Source organism: Melanostigma gelatinosum (assembly GCF_949748355.1).
Source record: "Melanostigma gelatinosum genome assembly, chromosome: 18".
NCBI classification, from domain to species: domain Eukaryota; kingdom Metazoa; phylum Chordata; class Actinopteri; order Perciformes; family Zoarcidae; genus Melanostigma; species Melanostigma gelatinosum.
This window is the reverse complement of record NC_136651.1, coordinates 11,974,392-12,002,031: the sequence shown is the minus strand read 5'-3', so window position 1 is coordinate 12,002,031 and position 27,640 is coordinate 11,974,392. Positions and strand designations below refer to the sequence as shown.

The 27,640-nt window shown below is 42.9% G+C and overlaps 1 protein-coding gene across 1 annotated transcript in view; it reads left to right on the top strand.

Moving 5' to 3' along the window:
• The window catches only part of bcr (BCR activator of RhoGEF and GTPase), a gene marked incomplete at its 5' end in the record, with an annotated part of 66,852 nt that extends 40,852 nt beyond the window's left edge, over positions 1-26,000 (top strand). Inside the window, 21 exons of the mRNA XM_079290007.1 lie at positions 2,222-2,326; positions 2,897-3,082; positions 7,725-7,832; positions 9,024-9,084; positions 9,216-9,268; positions 9,512-9,652; positions 15,990-16,111; positions 16,381-16,546; positions 16,718-16,837; positions 17,170-17,245; positions 17,431-17,535; positions 18,301-18,375; positions 18,805-18,902; positions 19,621-19,752; positions 22,454-22,513; positions 22,838-22,947; positions 23,976-24,115; positions 24,368-24,502; positions 24,623-24,728; positions 25,201-25,363; positions 25,720-26,000. Coding sequence (XP_079146133.1) covers positions 2,222-2,326; positions 2,897-3,082; positions 7,725-7,832; positions 9,024-9,084; positions 9,216-9,268; positions 9,512-9,652; positions 15,990-16,111; positions 16,381-16,546; positions 16,718-16,837; positions 17,170-17,245; positions 17,431-17,535; positions 18,301-18,375; positions 18,805-18,902; positions 19,621-19,752; positions 22,454-22,513; positions 22,838-22,947; positions 23,976-24,115; positions 24,368-24,502; positions 24,623-24,728; positions 25,201-25,363; positions 25,720-25,809 — 2,352 coding nt within the window. The 3' untranslated portion in view covers positions 25,810-26,000. The remainder of the gene's footprint in view (positions 1-2,221; positions 2,327-2,896; positions 3,083-7,724; positions 7,833-9,023; positions 9,085-9,215; positions 9,269-9,511; positions 9,653-15,989; positions 16,112-16,380; positions 16,547-16,717; positions 16,838-17,169; positions 17,246-17,430; positions 17,536-18,300; positions 18,376-18,804; positions 18,903-19,620; positions 19,753-22,453; positions 22,514-22,837; positions 22,948-23,975; positions 24,116-24,367; positions 24,503-24,622; positions 24,729-25,200; positions 25,364-25,719) is intronic.
• Between the last annotated feature and the right edge of the window lie 1,640 nt (positions 26,001-27,640).

Here is a 27,640-nt window from a genome sequence, read left to right as displayed (position 1 = left end):
CGCTGCCCCAAGCGCTCCCTTTTAAGTTAGAGAGATCCAGAGCCGCTGTAATTTAATGTCATTACTCTTGATTACATTAATTATTTACTTTCAATAGCCTTTTTATGTGCACTCCTAATACCAAAAGAGGTAAGTTTTCCTCTTTTGGTCATCTTAGAGTCTATACATAACAAGCAATTAGAGCTTTCTGCTGCTGTTATAAACAGCTCAGATCCCCAGACATGTCTGTATGATGCATAATACATGTCCGTCAGAATCATTTCATTTATGCTTCACCTGAGAAAGAGAGACAAAGAGAGAGCGAGAGGATGTGCAGTAAGAAGTATTTACTTTTGAAGACGAGATAAACCGTCGGATGAAGAGGAGGCCAATAAGCTTATCCGTTAAATACTGTCCCGTTCTACTTGAGGCCTGCACCTGATTTCTCCAAACTACATTAGTAAGTAGAGGAGGGCTGAACCCATCAGATGGTGAATAGATTCGTCAACAATTGTGTTTTTGGACAAAACAGGACCTATGAAGGTTTTTGGCATTTTATGATTTTCTTGTAGACCAAAATAATCGATAAATCGTGAAGATAATTGGCAGATTAATTAATAATATAAATAATCTTTCATTGCAGCACTTAAAACATTTCCTAATTCAAAGCATTAACACCCATTGTGTTCATGGCTGAGATGCTAAGAAGCTTGAGCAAAGTAGCATCTTAAATCCTCGACGCACCCGTCTTGTTTGAAGCTGAGTTCAGGAGGATTAACGGTTATTGATCGTAACTACGGCTGTAACCACATACGGTTACCTTTGAATGTTGAGTGCTATTTTTTAATTTGCTTATGCAGTGGCCATGGAAACAGCTTTCAGGCCTATTCACCCCGTCATTTAAACATATGCATGCACACCCACAGACATCCAGGCGCTCGCAGTATGTACTCATGCAGCTCACGGGAACGCTGCACATCAGTTTAGCATATACATATCTATACAATGCCTGAATCCTGCTGTCTAGATATATCGTTGTAGAAGTGGCTTACAGGTGGCTTTAACATACACAGACATCGACAATTCTATATGTTCGGCTTTTGGGCTGTTGGTAAGACAAAACAGGCAATTTCAAGAAGATTGTGATGGACATTTTTCTCTATTTACGTACATGAACACATCAACTACTAAACAGATTCTCTGCATTGTCTTCTATGCTGTTACCCTCCTGACCCAACACACACACTCATCCACGCAAACACACACCATGTATTGTAGGTCTCTAGAAGCCAGGAAGCCTCAACAGCTCCTGATGGACAAGGTGAGACAGGGCAGCCGAAAAGGCAGAGAAACAGAATGTGCAGCTGCAAGTTTTCAATATGTCGCCTCGTTTCTTCTTAATATATAGTCCTGCTCTCTGTCTGTGTCTCCCCTTCATCATGTCAGATATTCTTCCCTCTTTATTCTCTCTCCCCCCTCTTAATTATACTGAACCTATCTTGCTCTCCATCTCTTCTGCTCCTCTTCTTTCTTTGTCATTCTCTCTCACCCTTCGTCCCTGTTTCCTCTCTTTCCTCCTCCTCATAGCCTGAAGGACTGGATGTTTCCACGTCCCAACCTGGGCTCACAGTCTGTGTCTATGTGTGTGTGTGTGTGTGTGTGTGTGTGTGTGTGTGTGTGTGTGTGTGTGTGTTTGCGCTCCCGGCACTTGCACATTCTCTCACAGACACATACTTATACGCCAACCTCGCTCCCATGGGAGACCCTGCCTGTTTCTGTTATTTCAGAGTTCATGGTTAAACAAGACAGCCCGAGGAATCTCTCTGTCTCTGTTTTCTTTCATGTCCGTAGTCCTCAGTGAGCTTTCGCTGGGCTGAGGGGAGTGGGGAGGGGAGTGGGGAGGAGAGTGGGGAGGATTTCTCGAAGGTGCGATTGTTGCCGTTTGATTTTCCAGACCGTGGCCCTCACAAACGGCAACACTGCAGAGGTTTCAAGCTCCGCTAACAACTAGGAGCCCGTCAATTTGAGATTTACAAATATTAACTGACGTAAGGAACAATATGATGCTTTGAATGTTCTTCAGGCACAAAATGATGCAGTGTGAAAACAGAAACGGCTGATTTAAAGAGTAAGTTAAAAAGCAAAGTGGGCGCGTGTAGGATTGGATTATTTGTTGTGCATTCTATTGTATTGCTGCATATTGTTTTAGCTTTACTATTACATGTCTGTGTGTTTGTTACAGACTGAATGTGACCTGGAAAAAGGTTTGGAGATGAGAAAGTGGGTCCTCTCTGGGATCCTGGCCACCGAGGAAACATACCTGAGCCACCTGGAGGCCCTGCTGCTGGTGAGAACACACACACACACACACACTACATACTATACAGGAGGATGTAATGACTGCGACATTAAGTGGATTGATTAGGCAAATGGAGTGTTAAGTATGGAATTATTTAACGATGAATTCACGCACTTAATTTAATTCAGTGTCGTTAAATGCATCTGCAAAATGTGTAAGGAACACAAATAGATTTCAAATTACAACCATCAAAAGTGTTGAAATAGCCAAACCAAATAAATAACAAATAAATTGATTTGTTTTTTATGTTTTAAGACATGAGGCACCGAGTTGGGTGTTATGAAAGTAGATAGCACACAGTGGAGGATAATAATGCTGTGTGTGCTGGATGTGTAAATAAGCAACAGTTTGTGAACACGTTTTCCATGGCAACTTAACTTCTTATTACTTTTATGCCATTTAAAAGATAATTTGGAAAAGCCAGAACCGTCGCGCAACCAGAGAAGACTCATAAAGACCACAAACCATTGCAGTAATGACGATCTGAAGTCCTCACAGTTAACACAAAGATGCCCCGCAAAAGCAACTTGTTCCATCTCCTCTGTTTGTCCCTCTCAGCCCATGAAGCCCCTGAAGGCCGCTGCTACAACGTCGCAGCCTGTGCTCACCGTGGCCCAGATAGAAACGATCTTCTTCAAAGTGCCTGAGCTCTACGAGATCCACAGGGAGTTCTACGACGGACTTTTCCCTCGCGTTCAGCAGTGGAGCCACCACCAGAGAGTCGGAGACCTCTTCCAGAAACTGGTGAGAGAAAGAAATGATTAGTCGACGGGGTTGGGGCGTTTTGGGGTGGTAGTGTGTGTGTCTGTACCCACGATAGCAGATGTCTGACCTTACCCTGAATCTAAGTGACAACATTGGACACACACAAAAGTTGACGGTATCAGAAAAGACATGTGGACGCAGACCCAAAGCAAAACCACTGTGCAGACTGAGTGACATAATTCACAGTAACGTTGTTTCTTGAATTGGGAGGCTTTCAGAAGCAGAATCTTTCAGCATAATTCAATAATAAACCAATCACAAAAAACCTAGATTTGATTTTTCTACTGATGCTCTTCTTTACCATTTTAAATTAGGACAAATTGAATCACACTTTTGTTTTCCTATTTCCTCCTCAACAGCCGCTCGCTTGCTGTCTCTCTTCCCTCCAGTAGTTTCTGCCAAGGATGTCTGGGCCACATGTACACTGGGTCTATTTAATCATCTTCACAATGAGTCATTTGTTAATTCTCTCCAAAATACTTCTCCTCTCCCACTCTCCCTCACTTTCCCTGGGTCTCTCTCTCTCTCTCTCTCTCCCTCGCAGACTCACAGAACACACACGCATGCACACACACACACACACACACACATACATGCACGCACGCACACACACACAGACTGAGGTGCAGGCGTGTTTCACAATGCCTCAGATGCTGCAGATGGCCTCAGGCAGCTGAGGCCATCACTGCACTGTGTGCTTTGTGTCCTGAAGAAGCTGCTATAAATAGGAGCCCCTCTCCCTCTCTCTCTCTCTCTCTCTCTCTCTCTCTCTCTCTCTCTCTCTCTCTCTCTCTCCTCTCTCTCTCTCTCACGCACACGCACTCTTATGAATTAATCTCCACACTCCACGCTCCAATTGGGATTTTGCAAAGAAATTAGGATTTAATTAGTATCTTTTACCGCCAATGACTCATGTGCCAAAATCCATTTTTTTTATAATTACTTAAAAAGCGTGTCTATATATTTCCCTCCTAAAAACTGCTTCACTGTTACATTCGCTTTTCTATCAAACAAAACTGCCCCACAAAGAAGTGATGGCATGGTTGTGATGTAGGTAAACCGTAAAGGAACACATGCTCACACAGTTTCTGCCACATTCTCTGCCTCTCCCCAGACAGACGTCAATAAAAGTCAGGAGGAGAAGACGCTGAGCCTATCAAAGAGGCAAAAAAAAGTGCTACATGACAGCCGTTCCGTTAGGAGGTGAAGAGGGAGGGAAGAAGAGATCAGATGAGAGCAGAGGAGGCGATACAGTCGAGGAGTGGGGCGTGGAAGGGTTGAGAGAGGACGAGAGCCGGGGAGGCAAGTCGATTTAGGCTGCTCTGATAGAGCTGTCTCACCATGACTCTGAAGTCTGTGAGGCGAGCAGACGGATATAGGAATCGTAAAACATCAGAACAAGGAAGAGGAGAAAAGAGGAAGAGGCAAAGCGTCACTGACAGCTTATGAGCATGAGTGTCTGAAGAAGTGTCTGAAGGCTGAAAATAGACCTAAATCACACTCCTGCTCGTCGTAGACACGCACAACATGCACAGTGGCAACGTGGTGGTTTTACACCATGAAGGCAGACGGATAAACTGGTTTAATGTTGCTCTTCAGAGATGAAGGACCAAAAAAAAAAGGCTGATTCTGTGAATTTATAGAAGAATGATCCTTTATTTGGCCTCAGACATCCAACATAAAGATTGGTCTTTGCTCTGTTTTTTTCCCAGTGAAGACATTTCTCTAAGGTTCATTCAATGTGTCAGAGAATAGAGCGCTGAAGGCATGACGTACTTTTGTAGGCCAACCAGGAAGTTAGCGTCGCACTAGTTCCCTCCAACATAAAGCCGACGGGACTTTTCCTTTGGGATATTGAATTATTGCATAAAATAAGCTCTGCGTCAAACAAACGTTGATGATGCTTACACGCTTTGTTCAGCAAGGTCATCAAGGAAGAGTGAATGCAATCGGTAGAAGTAAAGATGACGTTATGCTTTCAACGAACAACACCACGGTCACATGACTTGACATCACCACCACGAAGCTAAAGTTGGACCAGTGTTCAACGGCATGACGTTTAGTTGTCTCACTTTGTCACTTGTAAGCAACCGCCTTTTTTAACACACGTAAAAGCGTCAAAATTCACGCGTGAGATATTTGAAGTCGTGGAACAAAATCTGAAAATCTCCTGAGCGTGTGTTCACAGCAGACCTAACTTCAGGCATCCAAGGAAACCGGCTCTCTCCGGGGTTTTAGGACTCATTCCTACAGCCCACTAGAGGCTAAATCGGCTTGTCTACCATCCTACGCATGTGGAAAAGATTAATACTTATATCATTGAACAAACTATGTTGTGGGACGAAAAGGTTCACTGAGATGTGTCTGGGTGTGGGACAAGTACTTTAACTGATTGATAACTGCTTTGCTGACACATCCTTGATTCCCCCTCGGCTGTTCCTGGGTTTCGTCAATTTTAATTGCAGCAATCGACCAAATCCAGGATTTTGGATGAATCATAGATGATAAATTAGACCATGTAGATGTCGAATCATGTTAGATTTTGGATCTACAACACCTGGTTACATAGCGCTGCCAGCATAGCTGTAGCAAATAAAGGATCTTATGCTCTGTCTTTTCATATCATTGTGCGCTTTACTCCTGTGTAAGAAAATGTCGAGTCTGTTAGAACTCCCTTACAAAGCCAGTGGCTAAATCCATCCTTCTCGTATAATGGCCGTAGTCTGTCACGAGGCTGTTTTCTTAATGTTGTTTTCCGCTGTGGATTACACACGTACTCTCACACGGGACAAATCCCCAACTGAGAAATCCAAACACCCAAGCAGTTTCTTTCATCACCCAGAGTCCTTCTCTAGCTACGATACCGTAGCTGCAGCCCCACACTCGATATGCCTCCGTGGCTCTGTGGATGTGGCTGCCAGACATTCGGGTTCTCCGCTCTCTCCGCAGTCAAACTGTCACGCTCTGAATGGCCTCCGCTGTGGTGCAGATTGTGTGGCCCAGGGCAGGACACGGGATTGCAGTATTGTGAAAATTGCTTTTCTCCTCGCCTTTCTCCACTTCCCTTCTTCCTACTGTAGTGTGTAGGATATATGTGCACGCATTGTCGAGCCCTTTTGGAACTATTATGCTGCTTATTTCAGTCGTGTGTGCGGTTCTTTCATGGTGGCTCGCTGACTTTTTTTTTAAAGATCTAAGCGTACACACTACACATAGTAACTGCCAGTGGCAACATGACAAGTGTAGACAATGTTTAGAAAACTTGTGACTCCACATTCCTGCCACAATTGAATCTCACAACCCCCCATGACTGCAAAGATCAGGGCATGGTAGAAAGGTCAGGGCCTTGAAATAGGATGGAAGGGGACTTTGAGACAATACTAGTGATTGACTCACAGACGTGTAGTAGTCATTTAGTTGTAGACCACTTCTAATCTAATTAGAATGTTCTTCACACAAGGCCACACATTAGAAATCAACAATAAAAGCACTGACTCGGCCAGACTGCTGCAGGTTGCTCCAGTGCCTCACGGCTGTAAAGTATCTGTGCCCCACAGTTTTAAAGGTTCATATTTGGGGCTTTTTCGAACCATCATTCCCATCTCAATCACACAAGGCGGTAAACAAGTCTTCATTAGAGTTTACAGACCCACTTCCTGTTTCATCTTTGACCTGCTGTACTGTACCGCATTCGGGATTATTATCAACTTTTGGGCACCTTCACTTTCAGTTCCACCTCCAAATGCAAATTTAGACAATCTGGCTACACTGTTGGCTTGTTAACAACCTGTCAGATCATCTGACTGCCTTGTTGCCATGGTCCAAGACCTCAGCGATGAGCACGGTGTCATCATAACAGATAGAAATAATGGCCGGAAATTTGAAAGTAAGACCCACGTTATGAACCTCAATTTACCTTTAAGCTTGGTCTTTGACACAGACAAAAGTAATTTGCCCAAATTACTGAAGCTCCACACAGGCCTATATGGGGCTGAAAGGTCTAAAATATAGCAATGCTGCGGGTCATAATGAGCTTTAAAGGTAATAATTCATGTTTAATACACTCAGTACTCTCAGGTGAGACTTTCTGGGGTATTTGGTGTGTGTGTGTGTGTGTGTGTGTGTGTGTGGCTCTCAACGTTACACACAAAACCCATCTCCACTGTACTCGTTCCTCCTCTGGCTTTTGAGAATTGATTGTCCTTTTGTTCGCCGTCGAGACGGATGGCAGCGCTGGCAGGCAGCGTTTGGTGGAGTTTTATTCAGCCATCCCGCTTCCTAAATGTGCTTTCGTAGCCTCCGTTACACCGATCATTAATTACTCACCCCTGCACGGTGCCGGGCCTCGCTGGTTGCCAGGGCAACGGGCCCGGCTGCGAGGCGCACCGTGGTTACTGTGTTGTTGTTGTTGTGACCGTGTGTCTTTCCTCTGTTGGTGGTTTCGTTTGATCCTCTGCAAGTCACACACACAGTCTGACTGGACTTCAATATCAGATATGAAATTTCACGGGTTACACAGCCAAAAACACAAACAATCTCTTTCAAAATGACGTTTCAATATGTCTTAATATGTTCATTAAAAACCTCTGTTTCCTTTTCTCTCTCTCTCTCTCTCCATCAGGCCAGCCAGCTTGGAGTCTACCGAGCGTTTGTGGACAACTACGAGCTGGCTGTGGAGACCGCGGAGAAGTGCTGCCAGGCTAACACACAGTTTGCTGAAATCTCTGAGGTAAGAAGGCTGGACGAAAGAATGGATAACAGCACCAAGCAGGGATAGAAATTGTTATTGGAAGCTATACTGTAGATGTGGGGGAAAGAAGTGGAGAAAAAGCAAGTCGTTACTGGTGTAGCTCCGACCTCGGAGCTGTTGCAGGAGTTGAATCTGTGATCTCTCAGTTATCGGATCATTTCACCACCGTACAAACCTCCTTCATACCATCCAGTTGAGTTTCACAAGTTGTTCTTTTTTTTATGTGTGCAGCACATTTAGATATAAGTACACATTCAATCTATCGCAGGAGTGATTTTCACCATCACATTACACTTAATTGCTTCTTGTAGTATAATATAATATAAGATATCCTCTTTCTGTCCTATTTTATGATTTACGTACAACTTTTCTTTCTCCGAATTCACAAAGCTGTCTGGCATAGGAGATCTCCAGTGTGGTTGCTGTGGTTATTGCTATTATGTTAACATAAAACACTCGGTCTTGTGTAGCTGTATATTAATTCATTTTCAAAAAAGATTTGTTGCAGCTGGACAGTTTGTGAGATTGAGGCGGTGTCATCTGGTCACACAAAAATGACAAAGAGGATCACTGACTTGCAGCAGAGTGTTAAATGACGTGTTGTTAGGGAAAGGAGCTGTTCTAAAAGCTGCTTAACAGTTTTGTCCCTGATGCAATGTACTTACAAAACGCTCTGCCATTATTCACCCACGCAGCTTTTAGCACTTCCCTTCATTCAACTGTGCATGTTCTGCTGAATATTTCTATAGAAATGCAGCCAGAGGCAGTTTTCTGTGTGTGTATATGTGTGTTCAGTTAGACGTGTGTGTGTGTGTGTGTACGTGTGTGTGTGTGTGTGTGTGTGTGTGCGCATCAGTTGAATGGTGGACAGTGCAGAGGATAGTTGGTCTCATTCTCATCACTGACAAGGAAAAATCTGAGCTCAGTATCACCTTCACAGATCATATATGAGCAGTGACGGCATAATACATTTGTATATTTATATTGTCCCGAAACACAAGTTCCAACAGCTTCAAGGCCTCACAAGAATTTATTTTATCATAAACATACTATATTTAAAAACATGCATGCCTCAAATCTATGTTTTCATATGGATTAACTGCACTGAACTGTTTTTTTTAAGGTCTTTTTAAAAGGGTTTTCCTCGACCTACATTTTGTCTCCAAACAGAACCTGAAGGTGAGGAGCCCAAAGGACTCGAAGGACCAGACAGCCAAGAACTCTCTCGAAGGTCGGCCACATCATGCTAGTTTTTACTCACTCCCATCTATTAAATGGTGTACTGTACATGAAGCATATTGTCATAATTCAGACATAGAGTAAAAACAATTCAGTCTGATTTCTCTCCTTTCTCGTGCACAGCGTTGCTGTATAAACCAGTGGACCGAGTGACCCGCAGCACATTGGTACTTCATGTAAGTAAGAGTGAGCGCATCTTAGCGATGTCACATCACAAATTGAAGATCTGAAATGTTTTAGTGATTGCCTCTATTGCTAAACCTTGTTCTCTTGACTCTTCAAGTCTTTATACTTTCTTTAAACATTTCCTGTTAGGATTCAAGGGAAAATAAATGATATATATATGTATAGATATACCTGAATATGTGTTCTTTTAGCTGGACAAAATTAATATTTCTACATCTACCGCTGTACTCCAGGACTTGCTCAAACACACGCCCACCAGCCACCCGGACCACCCGCTTCTGCAGGACGCCTTGCGGATCTCCCAGAACTTCCTGTCCAGCATCAATGAGGAGACGACGCCCCGACGCCAGTCTATGACTGTCAAGAAGGGAGAGGTGAGCCTTCAGAGATTTACCAAACATCTGATGACTCGAGACGAGCCACATTTTGCTGCCTAGTTTTACGCCTGATTGGCATGCTCTTCTTCAAACAGCTAAGAAGCAGATTGATATGTTACTTGGCTATAGTGTGTACTAATTTACTGGACTAAGACAAAGTCGTTTTGGGTGACTAGAAGACCTGACAACGCCTTTATGGCATGTTTTGTTCTGGCTTAAAAAAATGTTTTTGTTTCAGTGCATCTCTGAAATCATGACTATGAAATGGAGCAAATACAAATGCATCATTGTCTGATTCATACATACTGTCCCTTTAATACATTTGATTCACTGTTTCAACAAAAATAAGACTCAAAGGTGATACAACCCGCTCTACAGACGTCGACAATAGTCATTTTTATCATCAGTTCAACTCTTTCCAGCTCTGATGGTGAGCATGGTGATGTCATAACTCCGCCCTCTCAATAACCATGTCTTTGCTGAATGAGTGTACAGGAGCTGCCAATCTGCAGCCTAAAGCAGAGCCCATGCCCTTATATGGTCATACCAGGGTTGCCTATACTTGAGGGTGATTCTGTGTTTGCTCTGTGTCTCTCTTGTGGCTTCCCATCCCTCCATCTCCCCTAACGCGAACATGCACACACACAACCTACCCCCCCACCCCACCCCACCCCGCTGTCTCTGTCATCCCCGGAGATGAATGGACGCCTCTTGATTGATAGCTTGCGTGACACTGCCGTACATAATGCCTTGTAATGAGCCATCGGTCCACTCTGACTGGCAGATTCCAAGTTAATTATTCATAAATGGAGGGTGGGAGCGAACGAGGGAAAAGGCTGTGACGGCTCCTCCCTCTGCTCACAGTACCTCACCCTCTCTCCACACACACACACGCACACACATTCCTGCCCTCTGTTCCATTCACTCGCTCTCTTTCTCTTGTTTGTCTTTTAACATGCACACACACACGGACACACACACTTCCCCTCCCAACCCCGCAGGCTGCAGTTCCATCCCAGTTTGTCCAGACCTCCACACCAGTCATCAAATATTTATTGTTATTACATGAAAGCAGCGCGTGGAAATCAATGGAGCTCATTATATCGTACCGTAGAGGATATAATATGCCTGAGGTTTTTGTCCACATTTCGGCAACTGAGCTGCAACATATAACGCGCTTCGAAAGACTGTCGTTACCTGGAAAGTTGAGAAGATAAAGTCTTGCATTTAATGAAGAGGATGATGCGTAAATTCAGTGATAGCTTCAGCCAAAAATAATACTTTAATCACTTGTAGTAGAGGAGATGTGTTCGTAATGCTGTTTCAATATCTGTAATTACATAAAACGATCAAATGATTTGATCTACCAGGTAATGCCCTCATTATTTTTTACTCATGTTTTGTCGACAAAAATTTGATGAGTGTCGGCACAATTATGTTTATTTCATTTTTACAGAAGGTTGCTAGCCTTAGCGATCGGTAGCGACACTGGGCTCAAACGTTAAGATAAGAAGATAAGAAAGAGGCCATTATAATATGACCGGAAAATAAGAGGATTCAGGGAGCGCTGAAGTGTCACTCTTACCCGCCATGTGTACACAGTAGTGAGTAACCTGTGGTTTGTTTAGTGGAGGCATGCGAGAGCCGCACAAGTGGGCCCCAGAGGCCACGGCCCAGCCAGAAGAGGCGAGGGGACGAACAGAAGCTGCTTAATTAAAATGCAAATGATGGCGTCTGTCCTTCACTCTACCGTAACACAAACTGGCCCCCCATGTACAGTACACACAATGTTTTACACACACTGTACCCAACAGCAAAAACACACAAGCGCAGAGGAACCCCTTCAAGCGTGTCTTCTAAAAATAAACACGGGTCTTTTGTAAATTCATGCCATTACTCGCGCACACGCTCTCAGCGAAGGCTCCTCCAAGAGATGGTCAATATTTAATCTGCGTTCTGTGCTGTCAGCTCGCTCTGCCTCACGTCGTTCTCCTTCCACGCTGGTGCCGCTGATGTTGCGGTCAGCTATTATGAGAAATGGAGAAAGTCAAATTTCTCCTACTGGCTGTATTAATGTCGTGAAAATGTCATCTGATGCGCTGAGACAGCTGGTTTGTTAAGGATGTCTTTCCCCCTCGGTAGCAGAGCAAAGCACATTTTCATATTTATCAGATTACTGATGTAGAAACTGGAATGTGTGTCTGCATTCGAAGATAAAAATATGAACCTTTTATTAAAGAAGAAAAAATATCTGCGGGCATTCAGTGAATAAGTCATTTATTCAGCGTTAAAATAACATAACTCATGAGAACAGCATTATTTAGGCTATTTTTGTTTGAGATTTTCTCTGTGCAGTATCTGAGTCAGAGATTTCTATTCATAACACATTCATTCTGATTTGATGGAGTCAAAACCTCTGTGAAGGGTTTTTAATGCCATATTTGATGGTGCAGGTGAAACAGATGCTTTTGTGTCGCAGTATTCTAATGTCCAGTCTTGCTTTATACCTTCGAATGATTCCCATTGACTTCCACAGTTTGAAGCCGGTACATCCCGAGTCAAGCTGTTGTCCCTCCCTTCATTTTGTCTCTCTTTCGTGAGATGAGCATGAGTCAGCGTTTGCAGTTTGTCCGTTGGGGTACTTTGTGTATAGTAATCCTTCTTAAGCTTTTGTACTTTCTGTTCAACAAACAGAACTTGTGTTGTCTTCTCCGATTACCATCCATAGAAAAAAATAACAATTTAAGATTAAATACAAACGAGATTTTTGAAGGCGTAAAAACATAGCTGCACTGGCCTCTGTGGGACGAAAGGTATGCTGTAAGTCTCTTGAACCTCTGGCCACACCCAACATCACAGCTAGGTTTTTACAACACTGTACTCAGCTGTAGGCTACGTTGTGTTTATTGCTAATTAGTACATGTCAGCATTCTAACTACTGTACTCGACCTAAATATAGACCAGCATGACAGCATGTAGATTGACAGAAGTAAAACAAGACAGAACGTTGTTTTATCTTCTAGTGAGATGATATCCTCAGAAGATTACAGTGCATGTGGAATCACTTCATAGATGTGCCATTCTTGTGGCATCAAAGTCCCAAAACCCAAAGATGGAGACTGAATGATGGATATTACAGTAAATACCTACCAGAGGCTCTTTATAAAGAGCAATTTCGTCATACCTCAGTCTGCATTACAACACAAACTGGAAACCGGAAACCAGATGTTGTGTGCGTGCTGACAGATCACAGCATCAAAGTCAAAGTCAAAGTCAAAGTTCAAGTCAAAGTTCACTTTATTGTCAAAGTTTCCACATGTGTTATGCATACAGAAAATTCGAAATGCCGTTTCTCGCAGTCCCACAGTGTAATATAGACATGAACATATAACATATAATAGAAAAAAATAGAATAAAGTTAAGAACATAAGGGCCTAGATAAAGGATTAACAAGTAGCAGCAGAGAATAAAAAGTGACTGGTGCTGGATGAGGGAAGGGTGTGTGAGGGGGGTATTTGTTCGTAGCAGCAGAGAATAAAAAATTAAAATAAATAAATAGAAAAAGTGACTGGTGCTGGATGAGGGAAGGGGTGTGAGGGGGAGTAGATGTCCTGGTATGTTCCATTTGAGGCAGTGGGGAAAGGTGGGTGAGGGGGAGGGTAGAGAGGTCAGGGGAGAGATGGCAGGGGGGGAGAGAGGGGGAGCGAGAGGAGAGAGGGAGGGAGAGAGTTCAGCATCCTGACCGCCTGGTGGAAGAAGCTGTTCCTCAGCCGGGTAGAGCTCGAACGGAGACTGCGGAACCTTCTCCCTGAAGGCAGGAGGCTGAAGAGGCTGTTGGAGGGGTGGGTGGGGTCACCCGCAATGCCGAGTGCTTTGCGGGTGAGGCGGGTGTTGTAAATGTCCTGTAGTGTAGGGAGTGAGACTCCGATGATCCTCTGGGCAGAGTTCACAATGCGCTGCAGGCTCTTGCGGTTGGAGGCGGTGCAGCTTCCGAACCACAGCGTGATGCAGCTGCTGAGGATGCTCTCAGTGGCGCCTCGGTAGAATGAGAGCATGATGGGGGGGGGGGCTCCTGCTCGCTTGAGCTTCCTGATGAAGTACAGGCGTTGCTGGGCCTTCTTTGCCAGTGCAGTGGTGTTGCTGTTCCAGGTGAGGTCATCTGTGATTGTCACACCCAGGAATTTGGTGCTGCTCACCTGCTCCACAGCAGCACCATTGATGGTCAGAGGGAGGGGGGGTTGGGAGTGGGTTCTCCTGAAGTCAACAACAATCTCCTTTGTTTTCCCCACATTGAGGAAGAGATTGTTATTTTGGCACCAACGGACCAGCTGGTTCACTTCCTTCCTGTAGTTAGTCTCATCGTTGTGGCTGATGAGACCTACCACGGTAGTGTCGTCAGCGAACTTCACGATGTGGTTGGAGCTGTAGTTGGGTTTACAGTCATGGGTCAGCAGGGTGAAGAGAAGGGGGCTGAGCACAGTTGCCGTTAGAGAAATATGCCAAATAGACAGAAGCTAAATCATCTATCACAGGTCGTCACCATTGAGGACTTCATTGTCTAGAATGGTAATGAATAATTACATCCACCAGTGGGAATTAGACTTCAATTAAATGCTTATTTTGTGGATCAGAACATGGTTGCAATCTGCTGCAGCATCTTCATGTGTGCCTGCAAGTGCATGTGTAGGAAGAAACACCTTTACAACAGACCACTGCAGCGGGGCTGTCACATGGTTTTGGTATCAGTACAGTAAGAAACTGCGGCGTGACATGTATCCCACAGCTACTCTGTCGCTATCTCCTTCTCTCCATTCTCCTTAAGCCACTTACTTTCCTTTTGATAAACTCTCAGGCTCACTCTGTCTTTTGTCACCCCCACTTCACCCTCTCCATGGTGCACAAGCGTCCGACTGACACGGCAATGGTCCTTTGCCAGCATGCCAGCATGTCCGGTCAGGTATTGTAAGCACATAAACCGCTCCTACACAAGCATCGGCTCCACTCCAGTGTGTTCTGCTGCTGTGATGGAGGTGGGAGGAGGAAGGGGACAGGAGAGGGGAGGGCACAAAGATGAAGATAGGGATGTGATTGGTTCTGAGCAAGTGTGACGTCAGGCCTTGCCGAGAGGGCGTTGATGTAAGGTTGGCTAGGTGGGGGTGCTGCTGTGGCCCCTGGAACAACATGGAAGTGAATAGGAAGCCCTGCGAAGAAAGGAGATTTTTGTTTATAACGTAAAACATGCTTTAAAAGTGGAAAGCAAATCTTGGTGGACAACTGTATTCTTTGATTTGCTTGGTGTGGCAGCAGTAGATGGACTGTAAAACCCCTTATTTCTGCACATTGGTAATGTTATAGCCCATTAGCTGCCATTCCGCTTGTGGCTGTTTCTTACTGACAAGAAACCTGCTCCTCAAGTGTTGTCCGCTAGCAGCGCCGACTCTTTAATAATTAACGCTGAATTCAATTATTTGTTTGTTCGAACTAAATGCATTTGTAATTAAGTCAACGTGGGTGACTCATCCAAATTATGCAGACACTTTTTCAAATGTTAAAACACACGTTTTTGACTCTTGAAAATTGATTTGTTTCAACAGTGTATCATGTGTGCAGTCAAAAGAGCAAAAGCAAGGGCAAAAATGTACTATACTGTGTGTTTACGAGGTCACTTCCCTCACTAGATCCTAGCTGCTTTGTTTGCCTGCTCAGTTAAAACACAAAATGTTATTGTATGATCAGGTTTTTTAACAGTAAACCTCTCCTGCCTAACCCTTTATACTCCGCACCACAAGTAAAACCAGTGTCATGAGCTCGTGAAGGTGGGTCGTTTACTGCCGAGTTGTGGTTTGGCATTTCTCTGCTCCATGTTTTATTGTTCGAAGTCCAAATGTGTTTTCTTCCTTGGAAAATGACATCACTGTCCCCTTTTGGCAAATGCCAGTATTACACATCTCATTACATAGTCTGACATCAGTGATTCCCAGTCTGCCTTTACCTCATTCATTCCTCTACAACCTGGATTATCACACCTGAATATGACAAGAGCATTTACCAGGTGATTAGTGTAACTAATGCAAATGAATGCAAGACCCTCCACACTTTTGAGGAAATGATTTGGTTCGTATTTAATGAACATTAAATAGGTTGCACATGAGCGTCGTCACTGATGATTCGGTAAAAACGGACATTTTTTATGAAGGAGCACCAAGAGAAACTTAAATCTATAGTCTCCCTGGCTCCCTCCTCGCCTCCACTCCAGGAATACAGCTTCGGGATGCGGTACCAATATAAGTTGTAACAGTGTTACTGACCCAACCACTGTTTGTTGTCGTCACAGAGCCGTCAGCTTCTGAGGGACAGCTTCATGGTGGAGCTGGTGGAGGGCGCCAGGAAGTTGCGGCATGTCTTCCTCTTCACTGATCTGCTGCTCTGCGCCAAGCTGAAGAAACAGATCGGAGGGTAAGAAACGTTGCAAATGACAGTTTTTTGTATTTTAGCAGCCGTAGTGAAATCCCAAAAATACAGAGATTACCAACATTGCAGTAGTTTCGTCGTGCAGAAAATGGTTGGAATTAATTCTCCCCTTTCCACTGTCACCTTCCCCCCAATTCATCCACATCTTTGATCCGTCTTTATCAATCCACTCCTCCTCCCTCACATCCATCTTCTTTACTCACCCATCACCATCCATCCCTTCACTTTTTGTTCCTCTCCTCTTCCCGATACAGTAAAAACCAGCAGTATGACAGTAAGTGGTACATTCCCCTGACTGAGCTGACCTTCCAGGGCCCCGAGGAGACCGAGCCCCTTACCATCCCCCAGGTCCCCGACGAAGAGCTTGACGCCATGAAGGTCAAGATCTCGCACCTCCGCAGTGAGATCCAGAGAGAGAAGGTAGCGTTCAGGAACCACGGAAAAAAAAGGCTGACATTTGAAGTTTGAAGTTTGGCCGCTGGGATTATTAAAGTGTTTCATGCAACTTATTGGATACAGAATGTTTCTAATATAAGGTGATCAAGGTAACGCACAAACACACGTCAAACCTTTTCACCGCTGTGATTTCAGAGAGGCAACAAGGGTTCAAAAGCCATTGACCGTCTGAGGAAGAAGCTGTCTGAACAGGAGTCTCTGCTCCTGTTGACGTCTCCGAGCCTGCCCATCAGGGTCTACAACAAGAACGGCAAGGTGATAACGCTCTCCAACTTCATCACCATCCTCCCACTGCTCCCCGTACGCTCTCCTTCTCCAGATTTCATCTGTTCTTCTCATTTTCCTGCATTTTTGTCGTCCTCCGCTTTATTCCCACGGAGCACAATATCCCCTAGCTTATCATATTTGGACTTTCTTGTAACAGTTTCTGTGTGATATCTTCCATCTGTTAAAGCTATAGCTGGAGGCGGATTCACGAGTGTTGACGTTGTATGTTTGCACAGATGACACGTTTCTTTTTAATCTGCCTCTCCCCACATTCATCGTTAAGGTAATAACAGCCATTTTGTGTATGTGTTTGTGCTCAGGGTTACAGTTTCCTGATTTCGTCTGACTATGAACGTGCAGAGTGGAGGGAGATAATGAAGGAACAGCAGAAGAAATGTAAGTGTCCTATAAAATGTCCTTCAGACAACGTCTTCTTCTTCTTTGCGAAGAACATCCAAAACTTTTCGGCTAAATGTGGATACGTGTACATTCGCAACTAATAAACCGACAACCTCGTGAAGGAGATAGAGAGACCAATATACAATGTCATTTACAGTCTACATTTATTGTCGTCCCTCAAGGTTTGAAAACTTCCTCCTTGACTTCCATGGAGCTGCAGATGTTGACCAACTCCTGTGTCAAACTGCAGACTGTCCACCACATTCCACTGAGCATCAACAAAGAAGGTCAGCTGCTGTTTTTTACTTTTGAAAGTTGTGGGAACACTTTCAATGAAACTCATGTCTATAATGCATTATAAAGATACCTGTAATGCATTATAATCTGCTTATAGCACTGTATACTTATAGTAATAAGCAACCTAAAATATACATATTGCCTCATAACGATCATCATAACACATAAAGCATTTTATAATGACTTATAAGATCAAGTATCCTATCAAGGATCATAGTGTATTATAATTCCCATAGTTGTGGTACATTATAATCTTTTTTTAAATACATTATAAGCACATACTACATGCAGTATAATCATGTCATGTATGTCTAAAATACATGATAGATACTTGCAAAAAACTATTTTTTAGGGACCAGCAGATGGCAACCATGGCAGTCTTTTTAATTAAAATGCTACATAATTATTTGATTTAGTAGATATTTCCACAGTGAAATGATTCACTGTGTTGGGCTCTATGTACAGATGTGTGGTGACACATTATATTATTTTTCTGCATACATGTCTTGTCTGGCAGCTCTGTTCAAATGCGCGGAAAACTGTCCTGGAAGGAAATGTTTTTGATTAATGGTAGTTGTGATTCAGATGAGGACAAAAAGTGCACAGAGGTTTAAGCCACGTGTTTTGTGCTGTCCGCGGCTGCTTTATCCCTTCCTTCCATGTCTGATTCTGCTCCAAAACAAACAGAGATCTGCATGCTTTTATAATCCCCTCTCGCTGTCTTTTTTTTTTTTCTTCTCTGACTGTTTTTCCAGAGGATGAATCCCCCGGTCTCTACGGGTTCCTGAATGTAATCGTCCACTCTGCCTCCGGCCTCAAACAGAGCTTGAGTGAGTCACGCACCTTTAGCCTTCATGCACACAACAGAAAATACATATAATCAGACAAAATGAGAAAGCGCAACTTTAATTTGACCACTGAGCAGTGGAAAACTGCATTTTACAGGGTTTTTTGTTTCTGGTGGACGCTTTTAGAAGTACGTGTTTCCATCAGACTTTACTTTAGGTTCATCTTTCAAGTTTCACCACTTAGATTTAGGTTTAATTTGCAGGAATTTACTATTTTAAAAGTGTCGTTTGGTATATTTACTGAGTCGCAAAAACACCAACATTAAAACATTTGGACAAATTATACGTGACTTATTCCTATTTTGCTTTCTGGGGATAACAATTAGCCAGTTCAATTGCTACTGTAATGCATCCACAAATAACAATTCAGCAGCCATAGAAATGTCATATGTTTTCAATACTTTCTACCAGATCTCTACTGCACATTGGAGGTGGATTCCTTTGGCTTCTTTTCAAGTAAAGCCAAGACGAGAGTGTATCGATACACTACTGAACCCAAATGGAACGAGGTGAGAGACTGTACTGCACATGTTCCGAGTCTTTATACGTAATATGGCGGTCGGTTGATGAGTCAATGCTGAAATACACTGTAATGTCTACGTTGCAACCTACAGGCCTTCCAAAGCTAATGATGGCACTTTTACATGCACATTTTCTTCTTGGTACAGTTTGTGCTGCCTGTTATGTATCCGACATCTGGTCCTGTAATCAGTCGTCAACTGGCCATCTTCGAGTAAAGCCCCTGCGAACATGTAACAAAACCACACGCGTGCGCACACTGTACGCATGCAAGCAGACATACACACACAAACACGATTGCATTGATGGCACAGCTGGGTGTTGGAGGTTAGCAGGGCAGAGGAGAGCTTTGAGACACAATCAGTGGACCCAAAGACTCTTTGAGGATTTTGCTCAGCAAAGTGGAAATAATATCAGCTAATGAGGAGCTGCTGGTGATGACTCATGTCTCTCCAAATGCAAAGTGAACCAACACAGTGTGGGCCTCAGAACGACGTGCAAAACATATGCAGAGTGCCCCTGTACATAATTACAGGCAATGTTGGTCAGCTGTGTGGTGGGATGTATGAATTAAGATGTAGGGTGGATGCAGATTTTTTTTTCTCGGGGTATATTGTCATTCTTGTTGTTATTCCCGTCTCCGTTGTTGTCATTGTCCTTGAATGAAACGTAATCTCCCGACAACCATCTTCTTTTTCTTCCCCGAAGGAGTTTGAGATTGAGCTGGAGGGCTCTCAGACCCTGAGGCTGCTCTGCTATGAGAAGTGCTACAACAAGACCAAGCCGAACAAAGAGGATGGAGAGAGCGCAGACCGCATCATGGGGAAAGGACAGATCCCGGTATGACATGACGTCACCCCCCCCACACATTCAGCAGACCCAACATGACTCATTACTGATACGCAGTTATGTCACCACCACTGCCACAGAGCATGAAATCTATATTATTGCTCAGTGAGCGACTTAAACTGAGCATGATGTAAAAATTGCTGATTCGATGAATTACCCGAATATGTTATGGATGGGTGGCGGTTGGTTATATGGAGAGAAATCGCTGTTCCGAGGATGTGCAGAATCTTTGATGGAATGACACAAAGCTTTTCATTTTCATGCCGTTGAGCTGTCGCTGTGCTGCCAGGCTAAGCTGTTTAAAGCATTGCTCGCAGTCCAGAGTCTACAACGGCTGTTGAGCAACGGCAATGCCATGCTGCACGTGCGGAAATGACGTCAATATCATCAGGTGCTCCCTTCGTTAAAAAGTGCCCAAAATCCTGATAAAACGGCAGAATTAAACCACAGAGATACTGTGAGACTGGCTGATCGCAGGTTAATAGCAGGTCTAGATATCAGGTGATTAGGTTGCCAAGACGACGCCAGCCTGCAGGATAATGGCAAGTGTCACTCAGGAGATCAACAGAGGGAAAGCAGAGATACAGGAGAGCGAGAGCGATACAGACAGACGGAGAGATTTCGTCGGAAACACGAGTCTCGTCTTTGATTCACCCCCTTTCCAAAAACCTCCTTCTCTTGATCCTCCACCCACAGCAGGGCAGGTGTTTGTGGTTCTCTTTGTGTGTGAGATAATACATATCTGAACATTGTTTCACCTCACACCTCACACCCACAAAAACACACAAATGGATGTGTTTTCTCAAACAAACTGAGAGATAAAAAGCCAGAAAAAGAGTCCCCTTTTATACATGTGATATTAAAATGAACCAGTCATAGAAGAATGAAATATCAGCTTCATGTTATATTATCAGTATTCATTTTGAGCAGCCTGTATCCTTCACACTTTGTTCAAACTGCAGTAGCCTCACTGCCAACGGTGAATTACAGCCACGTGCTCCACCTAGTGGTTGCTTTGGTAATCCTGTGACAGCGCCGCATCTTGACAGATGATGTCATTCAAAACAAACCACCCACAGTGGTGAGAAAGTAGCTCAGCAGGATTTTCATAAATCCAGGGCAAGAAACCGCCGCTCCCGTCTTCAGTAGAAGCCACAGTGGCTGTTATTTCCCACAGATGACTGTTCAGTTTTAGTGGTTTACCGACCAAATGAATGTTTAGAATAGAATAAAATAACCATTAACTTGCCATACAGGTGTACATTAACTGCCTAAATGTGTTAATAATACATGTACAAATTAAATGTTTATTTCTCTTCGTTCTCAGCCAAAATGTATTGCATCAATGTATTTCAATCCTTGTACTGTATGTGGGAATTTGAAATCTTTTTTTTCGGTTCAAAATGCAAGCAGTTACACCAACACTAACGAAAGACAAGAGAAGGTTAATTACTCCCCACAAAACAGTACAGCCAAAGAACAGATGAGATTATTATGGAGATTATTTCATACAATATATACTATTTATTCAGTGTCTGAAGTCACTGTGAGCAAAAGTTACTGTGTTCTTATCATACAGTACAAATGCCAAATTCAATTTTTGATCATACACTTTTGTATATGTTCATTAACCTAAAAAACATACACCGTTTTCAGTTTTCTTTCCTACATGCATGCGTTGCAATGCATTTATTTTTTAAATAATAATAATAGGCCTGTCTCCATCTGAACGTGCTATAAAACTTGTTTCTTGTCTTCTTTCATCTTTTCTCGCAGTGTTTCTAAACTGTCTCAGCTCATACTGTTTGCTTCACGTCAGCATTAAACACGGTGTAGTTTTACAGATCTGTGATTTATTGGAAATGTTGTTCAACAGCGCACGGCTTGCTCCGCCTTCGACCGATAAAGGCCGTGGAAGATAAAATTGTATTTGTTGGCCAAAAACATGAGCGTTAAAACATTTTTATTATGGAATGTAATTCTTTGTAGATAAACGGCTCAAAAGAGCACTCTCAGCAGTGAAAGATTCAGTTATGAGAAACATGATCCAGCTTTGCGCGCTACCAGAAGAGGCTTCGGTAAACATTCAACATACAGTATACTGTGTGTATGTTTATTGGGTTGTGTTAGATCTGTGTGTGTGTACTCTGATTGTATTGCCCCAGATGGCATGTCTCTGCAGATCTGAGTGTTTTTGTGCATGTTTGGGTGTGAATTTGGTCTCTTTGAACAAGATAGATTTGTTTATCATATTTATGAGAATAAAATAAAGCGACAACAAAACCACCTTTGAAAACATTCCACTGAGATGAAGGGAAGATTTGTAGTGTTGATGCAACGATAACTTTATGCTCTATTTAATCTTAGAAAAATAAAAGAAACATTACAAGTCCATGGCCTGTAGACCTCCTTAATGTTGTGCATGTCTAACAGATAAACAGACATGTGGGTAGTGCTGGAAAAAGTTTTACTTCAGTAAAATTTCCAATGCAACAATGTAGAAAAACTCCATTACAAGTAAAAGTCAAAAATTCTAAGCGTGATTGTACACCATTTGAATTGTTTCATTTTTTTAAAAGTGAATCACTAATGATCGAAAAGGATCAACTGTGTGGATGTTGTGAAATACCTCTGCAGTTCAAATAAAATGTCCCTTAATATATGCTGACATGTTTTGTCCTATCTCCACCAGCTCGACCCTCCGACTCTCCAAGGCAAAGACTGGCAGAGGACAGTTATTCCCATGAATGGGGTGAGTAGATTGATTCTACTTGTTCCTGTATTTCCTCCCCCAGCATTTAAAAATTGGCAAATTTGCTCGCGATCTAGTTTCTCTCAATACTCATAATAGGTGTCCCTGTTATGTAGCTCCAATGCAGCCTACATTTGCATAATAGTAGCACACGGAGGTGAGGACTACTTGAAACAATTCCTCCAGGATGTGGTTGATATCTCTGTGAAGTCTACATCTGGTTTTAACATGGCAGGATTTCCTCAAGATCATGGGAAGCCATTGCAGATGGATGTCAGGCTTGTAAACCCGTTTTAACTTCAAGCCCTTTTTTTCCTGTGTCAGATCGAGGTTAAACTTTCCATGAAGTTCACCAGCCGAGAGTTCAGCCTGAAGAGGATGCCCTCACGGAAACCCATGGGTGTGTTTGGTGTCAAGATCACCACAGTGACCAGGTGAGTTGACATTTAAACACACGGATGCTACCTAATTATAAGTAACTATCTGATCACCTGTACTGTTGAACCCCAAACTGTTATCCTGGCATCCATTAGTCTATCGGTCTGTCAGAGCACATTTGTATTTGATAATGGCGTTCCTCAGGGCTCGATTCCAGGCCTCCTCTTCTTCTAAGCATTCTCTGTCTGTGTCTAATATTTTAGTTTCTTTCCTCACATCCTACAATGTTATGATGAGGGTTCAATTTTATATAGTTTTTCTGTATTTTGAGTGGCACAAATGGTAGAGCACTCACCCCTGTTTGCCTAGCTGCCATCTCCAGTTGGATGGATGTTTGTCCTCAGGACTTTCTCATCAGCATTAACAAATCCACCTTCTCCCCTGTGATGACTGCCAAGTGTCTCATTCTTATCCTAGACAGTAGCAGGCTCTCTGTAAAGAGTTAATTCGGAATTTAGATTGTTTTAGACCATTATTTAAGAAGATTGGGAGTCTACAGTCACACAAAGACCTCCGCTGTGGATATTATGTTCCCAATTTAATCATTACCTTACTAACATTTGATAATTACCACTAAAACATTCCTACCTTCCTGTCAGCCTGCCATTGATGCTACTCGCAGACTTCACACTTAAATATTTGAACAATTTGTTGCCTTCATTTCTTTTGTCAAAATATGAGGGAGGCAGTTGGGGGGGGGGGGGGCATGTAGCAGAAGCTTCAGTGGGTTGTGTTTGCGGCCATTGTTGCTGCTGATGAATTACAAGTGGGTTAACTAGATTCACCAGCAAAATCAATTCGTGCTACAGATCGTTGATTTAAACAAAAACACAAGCAAAGAGCCAGAGGCAATAACTGGCCCCTCAAGTAGTCAAAACAACGTAAACACAGCCGTGTTCATTTTGTCCTTTTTTCTCAACAAAACAAAACGTTAAGTGCCTCGTTGTTCAATCAGTATTCATGCTGTTCAGTGTTTCCCTTAATATAAATCATAACACAATCATTCATGTTTGTCTCCATCTAGGAGAGAGCGCTCCAAGGTGCCCTACATTGTCCGGCAGTGCCTAGAGGAAATTGAAAGGAGGGGTATGGAGGAGGTGGGCATCTACAGAGTATCGGGAGTGGCCACTGACATTCAGGCCTTGAAGACCGCCTTTGACACCAGTGAGTACACCCTTCATCTCCATACAGTAGGTATCTCCAGGTATCTCCATACAGTAGGTACCTCCATACAGCAGGTGTGAAGATGAAGTAAAAATCTCTTTGATTTAACTCGTACTGCCGTCACCTGTTACGCTTTGGTTATAAAAGTGTAACTGCTATGCATTTCTAGGAAAGATGGCTGAGAAGACATATTGACCATCACCCGAAGGAAACCCTTTTTCTAATCTTCCTGTTCTCGTCTCTCTCCTGCAGATCATAAAGACGTGTCGGTGATGATGAGTGAGATGGACGTCAATGCCATCGCTGGGACCTTGAAGCTGTACTTCAGAGAGCTGCCAGAACCGCTCTTTACTGATGACCTCTACCCCAATTTTGCAGGCGGCATCAGTAAGTGACAAACACAGCTAATTATCAGTAGTTGCAACTTCTAGATGTCTGCTCAGGGTTGTTCAGGTAAAAGTCCTTCATTTGTAGTACATGTAAAAATCTCCCTTTCTTTCTGTGCAGCCCTGTCTGATAGTGTTGCCAAAGAGAGCTGTATGCTGAACTTACTGCTGTCACTGCCCGAGCCCAACTTGGTCACATTCCTTTTCCTCTTGGATCACATGAAGAGGTAAACACACACATGCTTGCGTAATATGTGGAGAGGGATGCCGACAGACGCATGCACAACAACAAGTCATACATGTGCAAGAGGTGCAGTCAACTGCACCAAGCACATATGTTTATATTCCAGATAGATTTTAATTTAAAAACCTTTTTTGACATTTTCAAAAAAACTTGCAAACGGCAGAATTACTGTTACTGTTTTCAGGATGGCGTACTTGTGTGTGGTTTGGTTCCATCATGCTGCATTTACACTATTAAAGCAAATGCAGTCACTGTTACAATGGTGGAAAACTGTTCATCACAATGTCCCTTTTCAAACATCTTGTCTCTTCTACTGTAGGACTTTCAGTATCTCTGATATTCACGTTTTGTCGGCGCAACACGCACAGATCAATCACCGCACATTAAGATCACCTCCGTGTGCTCCTTTGATCGCTCCACACCACTAATGGACTCGTCTGTCATTTTCTCCTCAGGGTGGCGGAGAAGGAAAGCATCAACAAGATGTCTCTCCACAACCTGGCGACGGTGTTTGGGCCGACCTTGCTGAGGCCTTCCGAGAAGGACAGCAAGATCCCCGTTAACCCCACGCAACCCATCAGTATGGGGGACAGCTGGTCCCTGGAAGTCATGGCGCAGGTGCGCCATAAAGATGAATGAATGAATGAATGCAATTTATTTATAGAGCGCTTTTCACCGACATAACATCACAAAGTGCTGAACAGAGCAGAAAGTTAAAAGCATAAAAAACACAATGTGACCCTAAATTACACACACAGAAAAATAAAAAAAATAACAAATAAATAAATAAATAAAATAAAAATTTAAAACATATTTTAAGAGCAGGTCTAGGACATGGGTTTTTTTTGTCTTCTTCTGGCATTTTGTTTTTGAATTTTGTGAAGCTTTTTCAGAAAACGTTGCTCCGCTAACTGCAAGCTCGAGCAACCAAAACCTCATTTGTCTTTCTTCCCTTTTTGTTTTTTTCATTGCAGGTCCAAGTGTTGCTGTATTTCCTCCAGCTTGAGACGATCCCCACCCCAGACAGTAAACGACAGAGCATCCTCTTCTCCACCGAAGTATAGAGCTGACATTGACTCTGCCCGAACCTGAGACTTTGACAATGAAGGAGTGAAATTGAGAAGGGCCGTGGCTCAAAGTGAGCCTGTAGTAGTACGCTTTTGAATGAACTGATCAGATCGCATTTGGCTCTCGCAGCTGGAAAGGATCGTCTCTGACGTTGCCTGCCTCCCTCAAACACAGGAGGGCGCCACTGGTCTTCGAAGCTCAGAGGATGCGAGGTCCTTGCGTTCATATCTCCCGTTACCTGATATTTAGTGTGATTCCCTCTACCTTCAGTGATGATGTGGACGCGTCTGCCCTCTACATTTCTTCACCGTGCTCTTTGCTGGTCCTTTACAGCTTGTTGACGGTTGTGGTTCGTACAGCAAGACGTTGTCAAAATCAGTCCATAATAGAACGGAATACGTCTTTCTTGATTCTTAATTTAGTTTGCCAACAAATCAGAAATTCCATGTACCTTTTTGTTTGGGCATTATCCTCTGTCTGTGTTTATTTTGGACAATCATCAGCTCTCAAGACAAAATATGTTGATCCATCTCAAACATTGCATCATGTCCTGCTGGGGAAAAGTCTAACCGTTACCTTACAAAACCTCAGCACATTGTTACAGAGAAGACAAGAGGAAACATGTGTGCTGTTTGTAGGAGTTTGAAAATGAAGATCCAGAGCTGCCACAGTGCTGGCTTTTCTTCTTTGTGTAAGGAAGCCAACACTTGTGTGCTGAAGTGTTTACAACGTAAACAAACCCCAAACGCTGCAGCTTAAAAAAGGGACTGTAAGACATTTGAAACATTAGTAATACACTGCAATCTGACCACCTGCGTTTTTTAAAGACCATAAAAGCAAATTTCCTGTAAATTGTGTTGTTTGTGTCTCAAGGTAGTCTTCAGCTTGAATATCGAGGAAGCAATATCTTTTCTAACAGGAAGTCTGTGTTCGCACCTTTGCAGACGGAATGTCCTTGTTATTGTAACATAGAACATCTTGCCAAATTAATATGTTGTTCTTTTGTTTCTAGGAGAAAAAGAAGCAGTTGTATTTACAGATACAGTATGTACATAATCTTAAAGTTGTATTTTTTTTTTTTTTTGTTATACAGTATAATCATTGTTGCTATTATTGTAATTTATTTTGGGGGGGAGACATTTTTTATTTTTTTTTCCATGTGAAGGTTTTGTTTTCTGTTTGATTAAGAAGGTGGTAGGTCTTCAAGTCCTGCAGTAAATAAGCAGGATTTAGCCTTGTTCTTCTAGAATTTACTCAGCTGTTCTGTCCAGCCTATCGATGATTCATTTAGATATTATTATTATTATAAAGGTAACACACACATTGTAGTTACATTACTGTATGCTGCTGTGGAAAAGGCACAAGCTCTTTAACTGCTGGGTGTTCCTCAGCAGAGCGTCTCACATCCAGAGACCTGTCTAGTGTAGACATTATGCAATGTCATAATAGAGCACACACACACACACACGCACGCATATGACATTGTCTCTTTTTTTGTACCATTTAATCTGTGGCTGCAGAAGTGCACTCATGCGATGTTAGAACTACTGTATTACAATTCAAGTAACCTGAGAGCACTCTGCATTCATGCCCATTGAAGAGCATATCTGTTGGTTATAATGAAGGAATATTATTTTGTTTCATCTTCTCCTGATGTCTTTTTTTTTATTTATCTCATGCATTATGTTCTTTAACTGTTCTTCATCCCGTTAAGCCTGAAGGTGTCCAACTCAATGGCCAATTTAAAGCAAAGCTATTAAGACATTTTGTTGATTCTAAAATGATACATTTCTCATTTGAATTTCCGTGTCCTTGATTTAACATGCA